This window comes from Oratosquilla oratoria, unplaced genomic scaffold, assembly GCF_046742065.1.
Source record: "Oratosquilla oratoria isolate Oo_2021 unplaced genomic scaffold, ASM4674206v1 SCAFFOLD66, whole genome shotgun sequence".
NCBI lineage: Eukaryota > Metazoa > Arthropoda > Malacostraca > Stomatopoda > Squillidae > Oratosquilla > Oratosquilla oratoria.
In genome coordinates, this window is record NW_027467730.1 from 321,716 (window position 1) to 343,355 (window position 21,640).

At 35.2% G+C, this 21,640-nt stretch overlaps 2 protein-coding genes across 2 annotated transcripts; both read left to right on the forward strand.

The window, feature by feature from the left end:
• The first annotated feature begins 668 nt into the window (after positions 1-668).
• LOC143023844 (trehalose synthase/amylase TreS-like) lies at positions 669-14,779 on the forward strand. The gene is made up of 5 exons (XM_076182487.1): positions 669-686; positions 9,132-9,467; positions 9,623-9,790; positions 10,288-10,359; positions 10,737-14,779. Exons 1-5 carry the CDS (start codon positions 684-686, stop codon positions 10,962-10,964), a joined length of 807 nt encoding a protein of 268 aa, XP_076038602.1. The 5' UTR covers positions 669-683; the 3' UTR covers positions 10,965-14,779.
• A 5,176-nt stretch (positions 14,780-19,955) lies between these two features.
• Positions 19,956-21,222, forward strand: LOC143023837 (uncharacterized). The gene is made up of 2 exons (XM_076182474.1): positions 19,956-19,997; positions 20,260-21,222. Exons 1-2 carry the CDS (start codon positions 19,982-19,984, stop codon positions 20,916-20,918), a joined length of 675 nt encoding a protein of 224 aa, XP_076038589.1. The 5' UTR covers positions 19,956-19,981; the 3' UTR covers positions 20,919-21,222.
• Positions 21,223-21,640: the final 418 nt, after the last annotated feature.

Below are 21,640 nucleotides of genomic sequence, written 5' to 3' on the forward strand. Positions count from 1 at the left end.
TCCTTTAACTTCAATTGAACCATTTCTAGCACTTCTGGACCAAACACCAGTAAAAAAAAAAAAAGAGTAAAAAGAAAATTATTTGGGTTTGATCTGTATGGTATACAATTTTCCTTTATATAAGCATTCTAAATCAGTTTGCATTCTTAATCAGTAGATATTTTTTATTTCAATGCCATTTTTGTTTAATTGGTAATTTTTTGCATAGGAATGTATGTATTTAATTGTTTAGCATGTCTAAAAATAAATGGATAACTCATAAGTAATATTTATCTCTCTATACATATACATACATATATATATATATATATATATATATATATATATATATATATATATATATATATATATATGTACCGTATATGTATGTGCTAACCTAATTTATGTTTGTTGCAATTATTATTTTGAAGTATGTGTTCCTGCATTTCATGTACATGTATATTGATTCTTTGCCAAATAAACTTATTATTATTAATATTATTTTTATATATGTGGTGAGAGAGGAAATATTCCTTATAATTTATCCATTTATTTTTAGAAATGTTAAACAATTAAATCATATATTGTAATGACAACTATGACGTTATTTTGTATCAAATTTTCCTTTGTATATTAATGTAAATGTATGAATTTTTATTTCTTTTCAGAAGGGTTATCATTGAGCCAGAAGAAGTGCAAAGCTCATGGTAAGCTATCAGATGCCAGAAAAACATTTGAAGGAAAGCCTAGAGGTCAGTTATGGTGTTCATGTTAATAGCAAGGCAGAAAGTGAGGCTTCAAAACCTGAAACACAATCTGAGAAATTGAAAAAGTTATTCCTGGATAGCAAATAATCATAAACTGCATGCATTGACTCTCTCCCTATACTAAATTAAAGAAACCACATTTTTGTTTGTTTGTTTTGTTTCAAACTACAACATATATGGTGAGAGAGAGCCATTTACTAAAATCAGAATTTGGAATCTTTCTAAAGATTCCAATCATGAGCAAAGGAAAAGTGGCATCAGAAGAGCACAAAGATTTAGTTTGAAGATTCTATAAGTCAGATGAGGTTAGTCATATGTGTCGTGGCCAAAAGGATTGTGTGAAAATCACCAGTGCTGAAGGTGCAAAAGCAGCTGGTTCTTGGGAATTTAAGAGAGATATTTGAACTATATAAAAATGATAAAAAGAATATTAAAATGTGATTCTCTACATTTGGTAAATTACAGCCATCATGTTGTGTGTTTGCTGGTAGTGGTGGGACCCGTTCTCTCTGTGTCTGTACACATTATCAGAACCCAAAATTACAGTTGGCTGCATTTGGAAAATAAGGTCACTCATACAAAGATCCTATGGATTATAGTGTCTGCAGTAAAGAAAAAGAAGCTTGCATGATGCAAATTTGCAAAGACTGCCCAAGAGAAGGTGTTCTGAACTTTCTCGACTTGCTTGACAATGTTGAATCAGGTCCAAATGAAATATCAGGCAAGCAATGGGTGACCGTTGACTGTTGTACATTGGTAGACAAAGTGGAGCCACTTCATGAATACAATAAAAGCTCTTTTAACTGGCACGAGTGGGACCAAAGATGTGCCGGAAAGGGGAAATCCCGGTTACGAGAAGGAAAAATAAAAAAAAAATACATGTATTGCCTTTATTCATTGAGTACTTAAATCAAATTGATTCATTGGCTTCACTTTTGTTGTTTATTTATTTACCAGTATATTCATATTTATTTATCTTTATTTATTTTCGTGAAATCACGTATGTCTCTTTGTTTAGAATGCTTGTCTCTCTGCATTAAAAACTCATTTTGAAGACTGAAGAGACATCACGTCGTGAGTCCCCATGTAGGTGCACTGCTCCACAAACTTGATAATGTTGCCAATCCTTTAGCAGCATCCTTCCACGTTACTCTTGGCTCTAGGTCATCTTCCTCTTCACTATCAGCCTCTGTTTCCTTACCATGCTTCTCCTCAATCACTGCCTGAATGATTTCGTCGTCAGTTAGTCTTTGTCGACCTCCATCCACTCCTGAAGAGCTTCATCAGTGACGCTAAGCTTAGCACTACCACGCATATCCTTCAATTCAGCCATCACTACCTTCCTTTGCTGTCAGTATGTGTTTGTGTTTTGAGAGAGTTGCTAATAGACAGTCGCACGCTTAACATCAGGCGTCTTATTACAGTGGGCACTGGGCCTGACGGAGTGGCGGGATTTATGGGAGATGGCAGCAAAGATGCGCTCTACCTCTGGCGGCGGCGGGAATGGCGCGGGAATTTTAAATTTCATTTTTTCGAATTTTTTACATTTTTATACAAAATTGTTATTTCCTCATGAATAATATGCCAATTGTAAGAAGGAGCCGGATACGAGAATAATGGATAAAAGAGCTTTTACTGTACTTACCATCACTAAGCAAGAAAATATCCTGCATGGTTTGTCATCATTTTGTTGCACAGCAGCAATCACAGTACTTAAAACAGTTGAAAGAAACAGTACACCTCTGAAGGAGGCAGTTATAGTAGGAGGTGATTTTTCAGAGGGTTATTCTTTCATTGCCCAAGATGCTGCTAAGGGATTTCACTGGGACAACTCACAATGTACAGTTCACCCTTTTGTCGCCTATTAATTATAGATCATCTGAAGACCAAGAACTTAACCTTTTCACTGACTGTTTGTTATCTCCATCACTAAAACACAACACTAATGGTTTACTCATTTATAGAACAGCTTATGGGCTATGTCAAATTCAAGTGCTCACAACTGAAAAAAGTTGTACTATTTTTCGGATGGATGAAGAAAATTTTGGTTTGTCTTGTGAATGGCATTTTTTTTGTACATCTCATGGCAAAGATGCATAAAATGATCACTTAAACCAATTATTCAAGAAGATTTAGATAAATTACAGCAATGGTCTGAAAAGTGGTTAATGAAATTTAACACAAGTAAATGCAAGGTAATGCACATAGGTAAAAAATAACAGTAAGTACGATTACAAATTATTTGGAAATTCGTTAACAAAAGTGAATACCTGTAGTGAAAAATATCTCGGCATAATTATCATTAACGATCTCAAATCATCCAAGCAGTGTATTTCAGCCTCTGAGAAAGCAAATAAGATTCTAGGACTGATTGCACGATCTTTTGACTTTAAAAGTCCATCACTCATTAACAAGCTATATAAATTGATAGTTCGTCCACATTTGGAATATGCTATTTCTGTATGGTCACTGAATCTCATTAAAGACATTGACAGATTGGAAAAAGTACAATGGTGAGCCACAAAACTGATTCCAAATATCAAAAATAAATAATACAAAAGTCGACTGAAACACATGAATCTGTTTTCCTTAAAAAAGCGTAGACTCAGAGGTGACTTGATACAGGTCCTTAAAATTCTAAAGGGAATTGACAGCATCAAAAGTGACAAAATTTTCACACTGAATGAGAATCCGACAAGAAACAATGGTCTCAAATTGTCCGGAAATAGATTAAATTTGGAAGTGGGTAGAAACAACTTTACCAACCATGTAGTTAATGAATGGCATAAACTTCCTGCAGAGGCAGTGCAATGTAGTTCAGTTCGAAGCTTTAAGAATCATTTTGATGAACACCTAAGCAAGATGCTGTAATGATTATCATTTATTTTATATTATATGTTTATTTGTTTTGTTATCATTTGTTTGTTTTATCATTATTTGGTTGATTCTCATTTATTATTAGTTATATGTCTATTATTATTTATTATTTACCTGTTTGTTTATTATTTAACTATACCTATGTATTTATCTACATATTTTATTTATTGTGCTCCGCCTTTGTAAATCTTTGTGATGGGATTGGCAGAACAGTGAAGGGAGCTACTGCTCGGGTCAGTTTGGAGAGAGGCAAATTCTTACACCAGAAAACTTGAACAAGACAATAAAAATGTTCATTGTAACTGTCTGATTTGAAAGATGCAGAACAACTGATGGAATATCAATTCCACAACAGTGTGGCTATTCAGGGAACTCGGAAATATCATACATTTGTTCCTATAAACAAGGAGGAACTGAACATGGTGTGTCCCATTTCAAGTGGCATTGGAGAGAAGAAACGAATACAGAAAGGTCATATGACTAATGAACCTGCAATGGTTGATACCATAAAATGTGTCAAACCAGGAGAGTATGTTAGCAAGTACGTATCATTATCCACCAAATAAATATTCATGTTCAGTGCCAGAACATCATATATTATCTGCCATGAGTTATCTCAGACTAAGAGGAGGCAGCCAAATTAACTATATTTTACTTCAGAAAGAAATTCACGAAAGTATTGAATATGCCAAAATTGTATCCAGTACAATTTTATGCTGACCTTATATTTGTTGTAATTGTGCTTATGCTTATGCAGTATATAATGCTTATGATTGTATGCAGTTTGTAAGTACATGGTGTTCACTTGTAAGTTTTTTATCAAAATAAATGTAATTAATTAGATAAAGGCCTAAGTATGAAAAATATGTAGTTGACAGACAATATATAAATAAGGCACTCACTTGTGTTAATTATATGAAAAATACCAGCATAATTTTTTTTTACTGATTGTAATAGCCAAAGCTTATGCCTTCATTTTCTCACACACACACACACACACACACACACACACACACACACACACACACACACACACACACACACACACACACACACACACACACACACTTTCAACGAACGGACGGCTTGAAGAACGTTCTGAAGAAAAGTGCAGATTGTGGATCCCAACGCAAAGAGAAGTGCCTTTTTGTATTTGCAGGGTGGGGGAAATTGCTCGTGGGGTAGTGGGAAAGTAAGGAAAGAGGAGAGGGGGAGGGATTGCTGGGGAAATGGAAGGTAATGAGGAGGTGGAGGAATTGGCCCTGACGGGCCGCCGAAAGGTGGACAAACGACCGCAAGACGAGCTGGATGATGACGACATGTCTAATAGGAATGTGAAGATTAGAGGTATAGATAGGAGCAATACAGTAGAAAGTGATGAGAATATTTTCAAGGGATTTAAAGAGGGTGGGGGGGACACAACCCCCCCCCCCCCGACTGACAAGACTAGAAGAGAAGGTCGATAAGATGAACGAGGACTTGGAGCGTAGGTTCGGTAATGTTGACAGTATGATACGAAGAATTGAAAAATTGGAAGAACTAGAGAGGGCGAACAAAAACTTAACTAAGGAAATTGAAGAATTAAAACAACAGTTAAAAGAAGTAAAAGATGAGAATAAAGTCTTAAAGGAGAATAATATGGAGAACAAGGAGGGTTGGAAAAAAATTCATGAAAATAGCAAGGTTGCATTCACTGACATAATCAGACAGTAAATGAATGAACAAACTGAAAACTCAGTTATTAAAGTGATGAGACAGAAGGAGAATATAGTAAGAGACTTAGCAGACAAAAAGAAATGTATAATTATATTAGGAATGGAAGAGAAACATAACCCAGATAGAACCACAAGAATCAAAGAGGAAAATGAAAAAGTAAGCCAATTACTAGAATCAGTTCAGGAAGATGAACCAGAAATTATGAAACAAATCGAAGAGAAATTTAGACTCGGAAAGTATAGCACAGACAAGACCAGACCAATTAAGATTAAATTCAAGTCACAAACAACGGCAGAGAATATCTTATCCAAAACAGGGAAACTAGCAACAAGTGAACAATACAAAAAGATATGGATAAAAAGAGAAATGAATAAAGAGGAAAGAGAGGAAGAAAAGCAGAAAAGACTGGAAGCTAAGGCAAAAAACGAGAACAGAACGGAGTCAGAGAAAGAGAGATTCTATTGGAGAGTAGTGAACATGAAACTAAGGAAGTTCGACATACAAAAGAAAAACATAAGGGAAACAGAGAACACAATGGATATGGCAGAAAACTAAGAGTGTCTTACACAAATATAGATGGATTAATAACAGGATTGAATGAGCTGAATGATTATTTGAAAGAAAAAGAACCGGACATAATGGGAATTGTAGAAACAAAATTAAAAGGCCCACTACCACCCAACAGTGTAGGACATAATGCATACAATTATTGGATTAGAAACAGAGAGAAAAAGCAAGGGGGTGGAGTTATGTTCCTGACTAAGAAGGATATAAACGTGAAAGGTGTCATATATGGAAAGAATACAGTAGAGATGATTATGATAGAAGTGGAAGACAGAGTAAGAAGAGCAGAAAATTTGTGATAAATTATGTGCCTCCAAAAACAGCCTCATGGGAGGAGAGTGAACATAAAAGTATGTTAGAGGACACAAAGATAACATTAAATAAAATAATGGAAGATGGAGGAAGAATAGTTATGATGGGCGACTTTAATTGCAAAGAAATCTGCTGGGAAGAAATGACAGTAAAGGGTGGAGATGACTCATGGGGAAACGCTCTACTTGAGATGATTATTGACCACACAATGACACAATGGATACAGGAGAACACTAGGTATAGAAATGAAGAAGAACCATCGAGACTAGACTTATTAATTACATCTGAACCTAGAATAGTGGACAAGATTGAATATAAAACACCAATAGGTAAAAGTGACCACATATTGATTGAACTGGAACTTAATGAAGAAAAATATATCAAAAGAAATGAACAATATAGAAAAGGAAGAATGATGTATGAAAAAACAAACTTTGATAAAATAAGAGAATTCTTTCAACAAGAAAACTGGGAAGAAATATACAAAGAAGAAACATCAGTGGAAAAGAAATGGAATATTTTGACAAAAATTTACAAACAAGGAGTGGAAAAGTATGTCCCAAGACAAAAACAAGAAAAAGAATATGTAAAATGCTGGTACAACAAAAGTTGTAGGGAGTTAAAAGACAAAAGAGACAAAGCCTGGACCAGATGGAAAAAAAGACAGAAAACCTGAAAAATGGAAAATATATACCAGTTATAGAAATGAATATGTACAAACATGCAGAGAGGAAAAGAGAAAATATGAAAAAGACGTCATAGAAAAATGTAAAGATCAACCAAAACTATTCTACAGATTTGTAAACAATAAACTGAAAAACAAACAGGACTTGGAGAAATTAAGACAAGGGGGAGTTGAATACACTGAGGAAATGGAAATGGCGGAAATTATGAACAAACATTTTAAATCAGTGTTTACAAGGGAGAACATACAACCTGAAGAGATTGAATGGAAAGAGAAAGTCCCCCCTATAGAAAAAATAGAAGTATCAAAGAAAGAAATATTGATACAATTGAGTAATCTTGATGTCAGAAAATCACATGGACCAGATGAAATAGCAAACTGGATTCTGAAAGAATGCAGGAATGAACTGGCAGACAAAATACATAGCATAATAAGCAGTTCCTTGAAAGAAGGAAAAGTTTCAGAAGATTGGAAAAAAGCAAATATAGTACCTATATATAAAGGAGGAAATAAAGAAGAACCTAACAACTATAGACCAGTCTCTCTAACAAGTACAATAGCAAAAATTTGTGAAAGAATTATCAAAAATAGATGGGTAAAATACTTGGAAAAAAACCACGTACTAAATCCAAGGCAATTTGGATTCAGACAAGGACGATCATGCGTCACCAATTTAATATGCTTCTATTCAAGGCTAATAGATATAATACAAGAAAGAGATGGATGGGCTGATTGTGCATTTCTAGACCTAAAAAAAGCTTTTGACAAAGTACCACATAAGAAGTTGCTTAAGAAACTAGAATCTGAAGGAGGAATACAAGGTAAATTACTAAATTGGATGGAAGACTTTTTGCAAGAAAGAAAAATGAGAGTAGTGATAAGAAACCAGCACTCAAAATGGAATGAAGTAATAAGCGGTGTCCCGCAGGGAACAGTCCTGGCCCCAATAATGTTTGCTATATATATTAATGATATGGATGAAGGAATTGAAAGCTATATGAGCTTCTTTGCAGATGATGCAAAACTACTGAAAAGAGTGAAAACTGAAGAAGATTGTGAATCACTACAGAGAGATCTAAATAAAGTACAAGAATGGAGTAGGAAGTGGGAGATGGAGTTCAATACAAAAAAGTGTAGTATAATGGAATTTGGAAAAAGCAAAAACAGAATAACAGGATCATATAATTTGGGAGAAGAAGGAATAAAAAAAGTAGAAAATGAGAAGGACCTGGGAGTCATTGTTATGAATGATATGTCACCTGAGAAACATATAAATAAGATTTTTGGAGAAACTTATAATTTAATAAGAACAATCAAAGTGGCATTTACATACCTGGATGAAGAAATGGTGAGGAAAATCCTAATCACCCTGATAAGACCAAGATTGGAATATGCAGCAACGATATGGTCACCAAGTACAAAAAAATGTATAAAAAAAACTTGAAAGAATACAAAGAGCAATTACAAAATTGGCACCAACACTCTCAAAACTATCATATGAAGAGAGACTACAAAAACTTAAACTACAGACACTAGAGCAAAGAAGAGAGAGAGGAGATTTGATAGCTATTTACAGAATCATGAAAGGCATAGAAATTACTGATAGAGAGAATCTGATAAAATGGGATGACAGAAATACAAGAGGACACGGAAAGAAAATAAAAAAAGACAGCTATAGAAGAGATTTGAAAAAGAACAGCTTTCCTCACAGAGTAATAGACAGTTGGAACAAGTTAGATGAGAAAGTGGTGTGTGCAAAAACAATACATGAATTTAAAAATAGTTTAGATAAAATGAGATATGAAGACGGGACCCCACGAGCATAGCTCCCCTTCCCGTAAAATACAACTAGGTAAATACAACTAGGTAAATACACACACACACGTTGCAACAAATTACTGCACATTGCTGTTCGTTTGCAATTCACGATTGTGCTGCCTATAATTCACTTACAATAATATATATACTGTAAGTGTGTGTGTGTACAGTAGGGAATTTTTAGGTACGTATCATTTTTACAATCTGCTCTGGCAACACTGTTACACCAACGCTCACTCGCTCAATTTAACGGAAAATTCACTTTAGCGGACTGGACCTTGGCTGAATTAGTTCGTTAAATCGGGCTTCTACTGTATTGAGCAATGTATTACCTCATAGTTTGTTCACTAGATTTAATGTTTATGTACATTTATATGATGAATTATAGAAAATAATGTATATATGTGATTCAGGTACCTGTAGGGTTTTTGGAGAAGATGCGTGAGTTTGAATTCCCTCATCTGGATCGCCTCATCACAATCGTGGACTTGATCGATGCCCCACTGGACATGAGTGGCATTGGAAAGCTTCCAGAACGGATCCAGTCTGTGGTGGCTTGGGATGCCCACCAGTCTTTCCCATGGATCAACTGGCATGTTGCTACTTTGGCTGCTGGCCACTCGAGTCCTGGTGCACAACACTATAGCTCCATTGGGGCTACCATATTTCTCTTGACTTTGCCTGGCACTGTCTCTGTTCATTATGGAGATGAAATCAACCTCCATGGCCCTAAGCAAGGGAAAGTGGAGGTAAGAAATTGCTTTGAAGTTAGGTGGTGCAAGGGAACATCTTTTTACAGAGTAACTCATTTATTCATGTATCTAGGAATTAGAATGAATATATATTTTTTTCCTGTTAAAGTGTCATTTAACATTGGTTTTAATTCCTATGGTTTATATTACAGCCACATAACTGGACTTCAATTATGCAGTGGACAGACCAAAAATTTGCAGGCTTTAGCACTACAGATCCATGGAAAAGCCTTAGTCCTGGATGGGATTTTAACAATGTCTACAATCACAACCACACAATAGAACCAGTTAGGCAGATGATAAAACTCCGGCAAGAAAAGGTGCTTTTCTAGTTATGTTCCTCTAGTCAATCAAGCACCACCCACAAAGCAAGTTGGATGGTCATAAAAGGAAAATCCTCCCCACTCTTTTTGCTTCTGTCATATGCATCCATTTTACTTTTTTTCTGCTTAAACCATGCAAAAATTGCACCTCACCTCTTTTCCAGCATAACTCTTCATCCCTAATGCATCCCTCTTAAGGAGTAGGTCATTTTTTTGTCCATGCATTCCTCTGCAGCTGTCATTCATACATTTTGACTTGTTTAGTGTCCTCACTGTGTGCTCTTATAACATCATTTATCCTATCCACCTACTTTACCCTTTGTCTATCCAAGTGAGATGCTTGTTTTTTAATAGTTTAGCAGCACTGAACCTTAGTCTCGGATATTATTCACCAAAAGATGTGTTGGTCATTGTATAATACATGTATACCAAAATCTAGATTTATTTTCAAAGTTAGTTTTATGTAGAGAGGTTTAATTGATTTTATTTTACAGGTTCCAATATATGTTAATGGGATCTTTAACTATGAAGGTGATTATCACCCAACAAAATCAACAAATTACAAGGTAAGAACCTTTGTTATGGAAACTGATATTACACATAATTACACATAATTACACATAATCTTTTTAACCTACAGATTTTATTCATATCTCCAGGTGAATCACTCGGATGCTTTAGTTCTCTTCCAGGAGATCTGTGGCCACCAGTTCAGCCTATAAGTGACTCAATGAAGTGATTATGTAGCTCAATCAATCAATTTTGTGTTGCTATCTAGAAAGAGTGAATGTAGGACAGTGTAATACAAAGTACTCTGGGGTGGTTATATCTAGTTTCATGAAGAATACACTTTTATTTACAACATAACTGAGACCATGAGAAATAGTCATCAGTATGCCTAGGCAAACCAATGCTAATATGTGTTGTGTATGTATTTATACAGATGAGGATTGCAAGAGATGGCCTGGTAGTACTTGACCGTTTCTACCCACGGCGTCACCAGTATGCTGTCATCTCTAATCTAAGTCCACAGCTGCTGGATGCGGATATATCTCACCTTTACTATGGTGGAGCTGTTGCAGTGTCATCCCATGATAAGGAGGGTTACCTTATCTTTAAGAATGTCACTTTGGCACCTGGGGAAGGACTTCTTTGTATTTTGGACAAGTAACAGCAGACTCTTGTGGGATTGAATATTGAAAAAGTGTGCGTGTTAAGCATAATGGCTATATTTTCATGATCTTTATGAACTGTAGGGTTTCTCATGACTGCACCTGTGGTACAAGGCTGTCAACAGCTGTGCAGTGAATTGTTTGTTGTCTCTTTTTAAGGAAAGAGGGTGAGGGTATTTGCTGAAGATGGTTATGACAATATTGTATATTTTTTACAGGTTCATGTGACAACATTTATAGAACAAAATGATATGACTGTTGAAAAAGAATTAAGTTGCTCAGGGTATAATTGCACAATACCTTGAAATATTATATGAAATAGATTGAAATATGCTATTAGTATTCTTTTATGAAGTAGGAAGGTGGAAAGAAGGATAGCATGAAGCCATTTTGTTTAAGGGAAGATGGAGGAAAAACTAGTCAAACCTGTACAGCAGAATATTTAATCTTTTGAGTTTTACTTGTTTCCTTACTATTTCATAGGGAATTGAGAATAATGATAATAATTATTGCCTTGGGTTTCACTGACTGGAAACCTACTGTAGTAAAGAGTGAGCTTTGGGCTTTCCCATAGATCTGAGAAGAAATAGACTGATGTCATTTTTTAATTTCTTTATTTTATTTCTTTATTTATTTATTTATTTTTTTATATATTCATTTATTATTTATTTATTGATTTTCTTTTCTTTTTCTTTTTTGTGGGTCTGTTGCCTGTTATCATGAGGTGGGGAGCAGTTACCGATCGTCAGCTCCCCTCATGTGAGAATGTTGAGAAACGGTAATCAAAGTTGATAGAGCTTTTAAGATTGGTCTGGAGACAGAGCGCCCTTTGGAGCTACACTTCCAGATGGAGGTGAAGGTATCAATGGGATATGAAGGCAGGTGGCAGGGAGACCATTATTTTTGACATCCATTTCCCTGGACCACCATATATTGTAACAAATGTCTTGTGTGAACAGTTTGTTCAGTTTGAATGCTTATTAGTCTTGTCTGTTCAGTAATGGTATTTTATGCCAAGTCCCATTAAAAATGAAAATAAAAAAGTGCTGTAACTGTTTTCAAGTGGAATTTACTAGGTGGATACTGATACTGATGGGTTTGTGAATGGGAGTGGAGTGGGTGGGGATAAAATGGGTGGGAGTGGAATTATGCCTTTTGACTTTGGCTACCTCCCTTTAAAGGGGAAAAAAGCCCTTAGTATTATGTATGTAGATACTGATGCATTCATGTCTTTAGTACGGGTTGATTTTAGGAGGTGCTGAGATAGGAAGGGCATTGAATAGTAATTAATGTGTATGAAGTTGGTGTGTGTGTGTGTTAATGTGTCCATCTCCTGTGTAGGAGAAAAAGTAGCCTACAGTATTTTTTCAGCCTCGGAGTCTCCTGAGAAAGCCGACAACAGCCATCAGTAGAGGTGATATGTTTCAAACTGGAGTGTTTTAAGTTAACATGAAAGCTATTGTCTAAGAAAGAAAAGGGTGTTTAGAATAACTTGTTTTTGTGCTGTGGTCTAGGTGGAAAAGGATATATGCAAGTTAACAGATTTGTCACCAATATGGAGTGCTTGTAACTGAAGATATTCTGGTTAAGGGATGAATTATCCATAGACGATGTACTTTTTATTGCAAATACCAGCAGATTCCCTGAATTTTATTACTCGTTTTTGTCTTTATATGTGGTGATGTTGTTGAAAATAAGTGTTGTTATTGTTTTCAAAACTTGTGGATGCTTTGTGTGTGTGTATGTGTGCATGTGTATGTCTGTATGTGTAGGACAAAGAGTACATCATGTATTTTTGTTATTTTAGAAAGTAATTCTTTCCTTAAGTTGATGTACTTCATAGGTATTTGTTCAGGCTAAGACCAGATGATGTTACTTAGTTCATGGGTGAACTTAGGACAAAAGGACAGGTTTAGGGGGTGGAGGGGTTCTTTATCTATTAAGAATCCCTTTTTGTCCTAATTTCATCCCACAACTGAGTAAATTATCCAATTTTTGCCTGGAGGAAGAAAAATGAATAAATCAATTGAAAATAATAAATGTATATACTCCCTCAAGCTCTATCCACATGAGCATGCAGTGCCTGTAGACACAAGTGAGAAATTTGTTTTATTATGGATGAAGGTAGAATCTATCACACAATGAATTTCTAACTTGTGTATGCAAGCACTGCTTATGTGGATGGGGCTTAAAATAAATGGGTTAATATTTATACTTGCCATGGTGCAATAATGAGGCTTTGTATATTTTTATCACTATTATATTGTATATTTTCACTATTCTAATCAAAAACAGTATTCAGCATTCTGAATGAACATAACAGTTTACAGTTTTTCTTTTCTTTTTAAGAGTGAAAAACCTCATCACCAAAATTGTCACAAAAAAGTATATTTTGTTAGATATATGTTGCTTGCCCATAGATCCCCAGTTTTACTTTGTTTAAAGAAAATTGGAAAATTATTTACAATTGTACCTAACTCTATATAATCTAAATTGAATGTGATTGGAATTTTTGGTTCATCATTAATACTCAGGAGGCCAAGTGCAATGCAGAGCAGAAGTACTGACTGCTAAAAGTATAAGGAGAATTGCAAGTTTACTTCCTTGTGGGTTTGATGATGTTGTTTAAACCAGGAATAGTTTGAATTGCTGAAGTTCTCTCAATATATCCTACTTTCTATTCTTTTTTATGACAAGGAAAGGTAACTACATCTGTATGTGATAAGAGTTGTTGTAGTTCATTAATATATAGTGATGAGTATTTAAAAAACTTTTATACATGTCATTAATGCCTTATTCCCAAAAAGTGCACATCTTAACAAGGTGAATTTCAAGGGTGAGGTAATTTTATTTATCAGTTGTTATAAGACCACTGTACAGCTGGATTCCAAAGTTTGGCTACTGTTGTGTGGCATCTTTATCTACAAATGGATGACACCAGATGATATTGTCCTTATTTTGGCAATATTTCAAGACAGAACTCTTTATCAGATATATTTGTAACACTGGAAGCAGTGATTTTGACACCATCTTTTACCAAGGTTTTAGGGTGGGTGTATGCTTGGCTTGGCATAAGGGGGAGAAGGCCTTTTGGCATGTATGTATAATAGCAAAGGAGGTACATATGGTCACTGCACAGTGGAATCTGGCTGCACATAATAGCTTACATTGAAGAGGGTGTTATTTTATAATTAGAATAAACACTCTTGTATAAGAATTCCATAAATTATGGATGTATGAGACTAAGTATCACACTGTTTTGGCTCAGAAATGGAAGTTTGACAAGTATGGAATAATAACAACAAGAACAACTGTTACCTCAAGTTTTACTGACCGGAAAGTTGCAGCACCACAATCACTGGCAACAGTCCTGGGGCCTTCCCATCACTCTGTGTGAGAAGAAACTTTGGACTGTTGTGTTGTTGTAGTGTGTGACATTTTCTGTGTTACGGACTTGTAGGAGGAGAGCATTCACTGGAGTGAAATGTTGAAGTTGAAATTGATAAGAGATCTTGGACCTAGTCTGGAAAGTGTCTGTCCATTGGAGTTGCACTCTAGATGGAGGTGATGATGGTGACATGTTCTGGAGATGGGCAGCAGGGAGACCGTTATCCCTTTGATGTCCGTCTGGCAGGTACTTGTCAGAGTATTTAGTGGTGCTCTTGGTGTACATTAACAAGACCTTACTTCGTCATCCATCTGGAGTTGTCATGCAGGTCATACCATCAGTACCTGTCACTACCAGGAATCAAGTCATAGATACAAAGTTTGTTGGTTGTGATATTTTCCCACAATAAAAGGTATAAAAATTGTATATTTTTATTTTGTCTCCTTATTAAACCTTTGGCCATCTTTTAAACCTTTAAGAAACACAGCACACCCACCGCACTACATAGCAGAACATCCACACATACTAAGATATTGCTCACTGCTCCATCAATAAACTGACTAAAAGACAATACATTGTTGCGTGCCAGACCCCTTCATGTCCATTCATCTGAATCTTCTCTCCCTTGAAAAGACAGAGTCCACCTAGCCAGATTGCAGTGTGGCCACCATCTAGCCCTTCTAAGCTACCAGAGGAGGAAACTAACAATGTATATCCATTTCCATTAGTATGTGCAACTCAAATATGTTCAATATTGGGTGTCATGATACAATTACTGACACCTTTTCATTAGGTTATCGGTATTATATATATATATATATATATATATATATATATATATACTGTATATATATATATATATATACTATATATATACTGTATATATGAATACATATATATGTGTGTGTGTGCGCGTTCATGTGTCTGTGTGTGTGTGTGTGTGTGTGCGTACGTGCGTGGGTGTGGGTGTGCTTGCGTGTGTGTGTGTTTGTGTGGATGTGTGAGTCTATCGGCGAGTACCACAAAATCCAATATTAGGACTTATTTGCTTGTCTTTTTTCAATGCCAGGAATATGGAAGATTGAGTAACGCTGATTCACCAAAGTAGCTCAATGTGGCGAACTAATAAGAACATTTAGACATACAAATGTCACGTACCATGTGTTCTAAATGGAATGATAAATAGCGTAATAAGAATATAAATGATAATCACAAAACGAGAAGATAGTGTTTATGTATTTGAGGAAAGACTATGCACCTGTGGCCAATTTATTGAATGTAATGAATTTGATAGTTATAAAAGTAAACTTGGTGAATGCTATATGAATTATGTTTGTGCGTGCAACAAGTTACTTTGAAATTGTACCTGTATATACAGTATATATAAATGATAAGCTTAAGGCATATAACAAATATAGAATAAAGGAGTTAGTGAAGCTGATAGTTATAAAAATAAAGTTGATAAATGCTATGTCAATTGTGTTTGTGCGTCCAGTAAGTTACTTTGAAATTGTAGCTGTACATACAGTATACAAATGATAAGCTTAGAATATATAAGAAATATAGAATAGAGGAATATGTGTACATGTTAAGATATGCATATATACATAAAGTTGATGAATCCTACAACGATTATGTTTATGCATCCAATAAGTTGTTTTAAAATTGTAGCTTTACATACAATATAGAAATGATGAACTTAAGAAATGTAGAATATATTTGTATATGCAAAGATATATCCATATGCATATATTGGTGATGAGTGGGAGGCAGGCAGGAGATTATTTTTCAGTCATGTTGTGTGTGCAAGTTATGACAGCTAAGAAGCGGAGAGGGGAAGAAGTAAATCTCCAAGATTGATTGATTGGTAAGTTAAAATGAAGAGAAAAGACAAAAGGCTGAAGACAAAGAAAAAAAAGTGATAGTTGGTGCTGTCGCGATCAGAAAGTAGAGAAATGGAAGGAGAGTAATTATTACACGTAGATAAGATGCATGTACATTTGGTGATACATGGTGACTTGCGAGTCCTGAGAATGAGAGATAGTCAAAGACTTAGCATATATAGAGCGAGGTGCGTGAGTGGTGTATTTATATGTTTGGAAGTGGTGAGTTGGCAGTGAGGGTGAATGAATTAATGAGATGGAAATGATGGTGAATGAAGTGTTGTGTTGAGACGTTGGGTCGTGCGTTGCATTTGTGAGATTTGATGTTTTTGTATGTTTGACAGCGGTAGGTAGGGGTTGTGGTTGGTAGCCATTGTTAGGTAGGATAAAGGAGATGTAAAGAGCAGCAGCAGCAGGAGGAGGAGGAGGAGGCATATTGGTCGTTACGAGGGGGGTGGGGGGCTGCTTGCGAATTGAATGGGGGTGTAAGGAGTGTCAAGTGTCAAGAACCACTGACTTACTTTAAGTGTCAATTGTATTTAAAGTTACCACTTGAAGAGGTAGTTTGTTGGAAAGATTTACGATGCGGTTAAAGAAAAGATTGCTTGGTGTTTGATCTGTTATGGACTCTTTTGTAGCCATGATTATTTCTTGTGATACTAGTACTACGGGCCACAATCAAATAATGGTCTATATTGATATTAAGGAAGCCATGAATAAGTTAGATAGGCTTAACGCTCTTGATAGGGTTTATTTATTACGAGGTCGATAAGTATTTGTGGCGAAGCTGGTTTAGATTGACCAAGAATCCTAGGACAGAGCAGACAGAGAAAGTGGAATATGAGCCGTTTGTTTGTAGTTAAATTGGTATAAATGAAAGCAAAAATGTAGGACAGAAAGAGAAGAGAGGATAAATAGATACCAAGAGCAGCATCTGGTGTTCCCAGGCGGTCGTCGTCACCCATCCAAGTACTAACTAACCAGACCCAACGCTGCTTAATTAACTTGGCTGATCGGACGAGAAGCGGCGTGTGTCTTCAGCCGTTGGCGCCTATAGTCATATCTTTTCTCAAACTAAAGAACATTTTGTGCCTACTTGTACACTATCACAACCTTACTTTGCTTCATTTTTGACACCATAGCATTAATGACCAACAATTGTCTATTGTCTACGTCCCAAGTGTCGTCTCTTTCTTTTCTCCTTTTCACTTTTATTTCTTCCTTACTTGCTACACTGATCATATCAACCATGCCTTAAAGTAGTCTCTCTTCCTTGTTTAGCTAAATCATCAGCTACATCATTGACATATATTCCACACTGTAATGGTGCTATCCATACAAAAGTTACATTGGTTGCATGTCCTTCATTAACTTTTGATTTACACTTAAAAACAAGACGGCTGTCATCACTGGAGTTTTGAATCAAATGCAAGTAATGCACTCTCACTATCTACAAATAGATATAATGATGACCGTCCTCTGTTGGAGGTTATTTTTCAATTTTGATGTATTGCATGTCATTGTGCTGCAGTTGTACCTTCTATTCTTTTGGAATATCGCTCTTCATTACTTATACGATATTCATACAGTTCCCTGGTCACAATAGCACATCCAGCTTTTTGGCCGACAACAGACCCATGACACCAAATATTGATTACATTGCTTCCTGGGTTCGTTTAGGACACAATTTAGAATTTGCATTGTGCGAGTCTCCACAGTTGCAGCATCGTGTTGTTACGTTGACTTTTTGGTTAATTTGATCAATGCATTCTTTGGACGCGTGTCTTTGACTACAATACCCACACCTAAAGGTTTCATTGAATTTCCATGCCATATGTCCCTATTTGCTGCTGCATTTGTAGCATATTACAGGTTCCTCTTTGTAAATATCAGTTTTCTTGTCCCCTAAACACTTGATAGATATTTTGTCAGTCACCTGTCCTTTCATGAGTGCGATAAGCTGCGGTTTCTCCACCAATTCCCCTTCAATTTGAACGATCCTACGTTTAACTGATACAAATTTCTCATCGTCCAAACAATCATTATGATCTGCATAAAGAGGAAAAATTGAAAATGACAACTTTTGTCAGATTTTTGATTGTGTCTGGAAGCACCTTCTTTATATTTTCAAACCCTTGGCTTGTTAAATGTGTGGCCTATTCTTCCCTTCCTTAAAGAAGACCTCAAATTGGGGATGTCTTTTGAATAATCTTAGGGTCCTCTTGATTTTCTTTTTCAAATTTAGTTCTGCGTCGGCTGTAGGGAAATATAGTTTTGGTCTTCTTTCACTGTTCTATTTTTCTTGCCGCTTGTGTTGTATGTTCTCCTCCTGATATCCTGGTGTTCTTCGCTCTTTTTACCCATGTCACTGGTCACTTGGTGTAGTCCGTTCCCAGATCCACTTGGCTCTTTGTAATCGTTATGTTTCCTTTTTCCTGTTGCTATGTTGTTAGTCTCGTAGTCGTCATCATCACTTATGATCAAGTCCAGTTATACATTACTGTTGCTGATCATGGGAAGTAACTTAGGACGCCTACTATGATAATAATAATAATAGTAATGATAATAATAGTAATAATAATGACAAGGATAATGATATGATAATGATAATGATAATAATAATGATAATGATAGTAATGATAATGATAATGATAATAATGATGGTAATGATAATGATAATAATGATAATGATGATAATGATAATGATAATAATGATAATAATGATAATGATAATAATGATAATGATAATGATAATAATGATAATGGTGATAATGATAATGATAATGATGATAATGATAATAATAATAATAATGATAATAATAATAACAATGATAATAATAATGATAATAATAATAATAATAATAATAATAATAATAATAATAATAATAATAATAATAATAATAATAATAATAATAATAATAATAATAATAATAATGATAATAGTAATAATGATAATGATAATAATAATAATAATGATAATAATAATAATAATGATGATAATAACAATAATGATAATGATGATGATAATAATAATAATGATAGTAATAATAATAATGATAATAATGATAATAATAATGATAATAATAATAATAATGATAATGATAATACAAATGATAACACTGGTCTGCGTCAAAAATGTTCCTGAGGGTTTCATAGATGATTCTTAATAAAATTTGTCTCCTAAATCCAAATCAAGCATTCATATTGCTCAATCAGGTCTAGTTTTTAAGATACAGACCAAGCTCCCTAGATGGCGTTAGAGAGCTCAGTCTCTAGCTGACCGCGAGCGCGAGTGGTTGTGTGTTGCTTGCTCACTCTCCAACTAAGTGTTGGTTTTTTAATCCATGACTTTTCTCATCTATGAACAGTGTTGAAAGTGTATTTCTAAAACTTTATTCATCTTTGTGAATTTTTTTGCAGGCAAATACATTAGCAAAACTCCTTATATTTAATAAAAATGAATAGAAAGTGTAAAAACAGTCCTGATAGATTTTGTTTTGTTTGTGGAAAGGTAACTTTTAGTGACCAGCAATGCACTATAACGCCGTCAGTAAAGTTCCTTTACAATGCATATTTTGGAATAAAGCTAGGTGATCAAGACAAAAACTTTGCTCCACATGTGTGCTGCAAAGCCTGTGTCATAGCCTTAAGACGCTGGAGTGAGGGCAAAACGAACTGTTTGTCATTTGGTGTACCTATGGTGTGGAGAGAGGGCAAGGACCACATTACAGACTGCTATTTTTGCATGACAAATCTTAAAGGTGAGATAATTACTTTAACAATATAGTCCTTGACAAATCTAGAAATGTTTATACAAATCTTTTGGTAGCCTATTAAAATTGTAATTGTGTATAAAAATAGTGTATTATTCTGGTAGAAAAATTGTGGTTAAATTGTATATAAAAATTGATTGTATTTAAAAATTGTAAATTTACCTGGTATGAAAAATGTGTATAAAAATGTGGAAACGAGGGTCGAGTGAATTAAAAGTATGTAAATTAAGTATGCGAAACTTTTTTTCAGGTGTCAATAAGAAGAACAAACACACTGTAGTCTATCCTGATGTTCCTTCTGCCATTAAACCACAACCACATGGTCCAGGAGTTCCAGTTCCTTCTCCACCTAAAAATACTGAGCTACAAGACAATATAGAAGATATAGAAGTGGATGACACTGACACTTCAGTGACATATCAAACTACGTCTACAATGACTTTGCCAAGACCACTCACTCAAGGTCAATTAAATGACTTGACTAGAGATCTTGGTCTTTCTAAAGAGAACGCACAACTTCTTGCATCCCGTCTTAGTGAGAGCAACCTCCTCTCTCAAGAAACTACATACTTTTGGTTCAGAAATAGAGACGAAGAGTTTCGAAAGTTCTTTGCAGTTGATTCTTGCAGCTCTTTGGTGTATTGCAATGATGTAAAAGGTTTAATTGAGGCACTTAGCGTTCCTTACCAACCAAGTGAATGGAGGCTCTTTATTGATTCTTCTAGCAGAAGCTTGAAGGCAGTACTCTTAAATATTGGCAATAAAATGGCATCTGTACCTATTGGCCATTCAGTTCAGTTAACAGAAAGCTACAAAAATATGAAAGTATTGATTAATACAATCAGGTACTCTAACCACAACTGGTTAATATGTGGTGATCTCAAGGTAAGATATATTTTACTTTATTGAACTTGTTAAATATTTCAAGGAATGTTTGTTTCTAAATACCAATGACAGAAGGATATTATACACATATTAGTTTCTCCCTACCCCTAATAAACTTAGTGAAAATTGCCTATGCAAAAAATAGAAGTTCTTAGAAACCATGTACATCAATATGCATCAATATGTTTTCTTTCAGGTTGTGTGCCTTCTTCTTGGGATGCAAGGAGGCTACACAAAATATCCATGCTTCATGTGCTTATGGGATAGCCGGGCGGATAGTCTTCACTATAAGCAAAAAGACTGGCCATCTCGAGAGGCATTCCAAATTGGCTGCCACAATGTGGTAACTCAACCTCTAGTCCCTCCCAAAAATGTTTTACTGCCTCCTCTTCATATAAAGCTTGGCCTGATGAAGAACTTTGTCAAAGCACTGAATAAAGAAGGCCAAGCTTTTAAGTATCTACTGCAAAAATTCCCACAGATCAGTGATGCCAAGCTCCATGCAGGCATATTTGATGGTCCCCAAATTAGAACTCTGTTAAAGGACAAGCATTTTTACACCAATATGGAAGCCAGTGAACAAGAAGCATGGCGAGCGTTTAGTAAAGTAATCGACGGTTTTCTGGGAAATAAAAGAAGCTCAGAATATATCTCACATGTAAATGAGCTTATGAAAAGCTTCGAAAAAATGGGAGCTCGCATGTCGATAAAAATGCATTTTCTCCAGTCACATCTTGACTATTTTC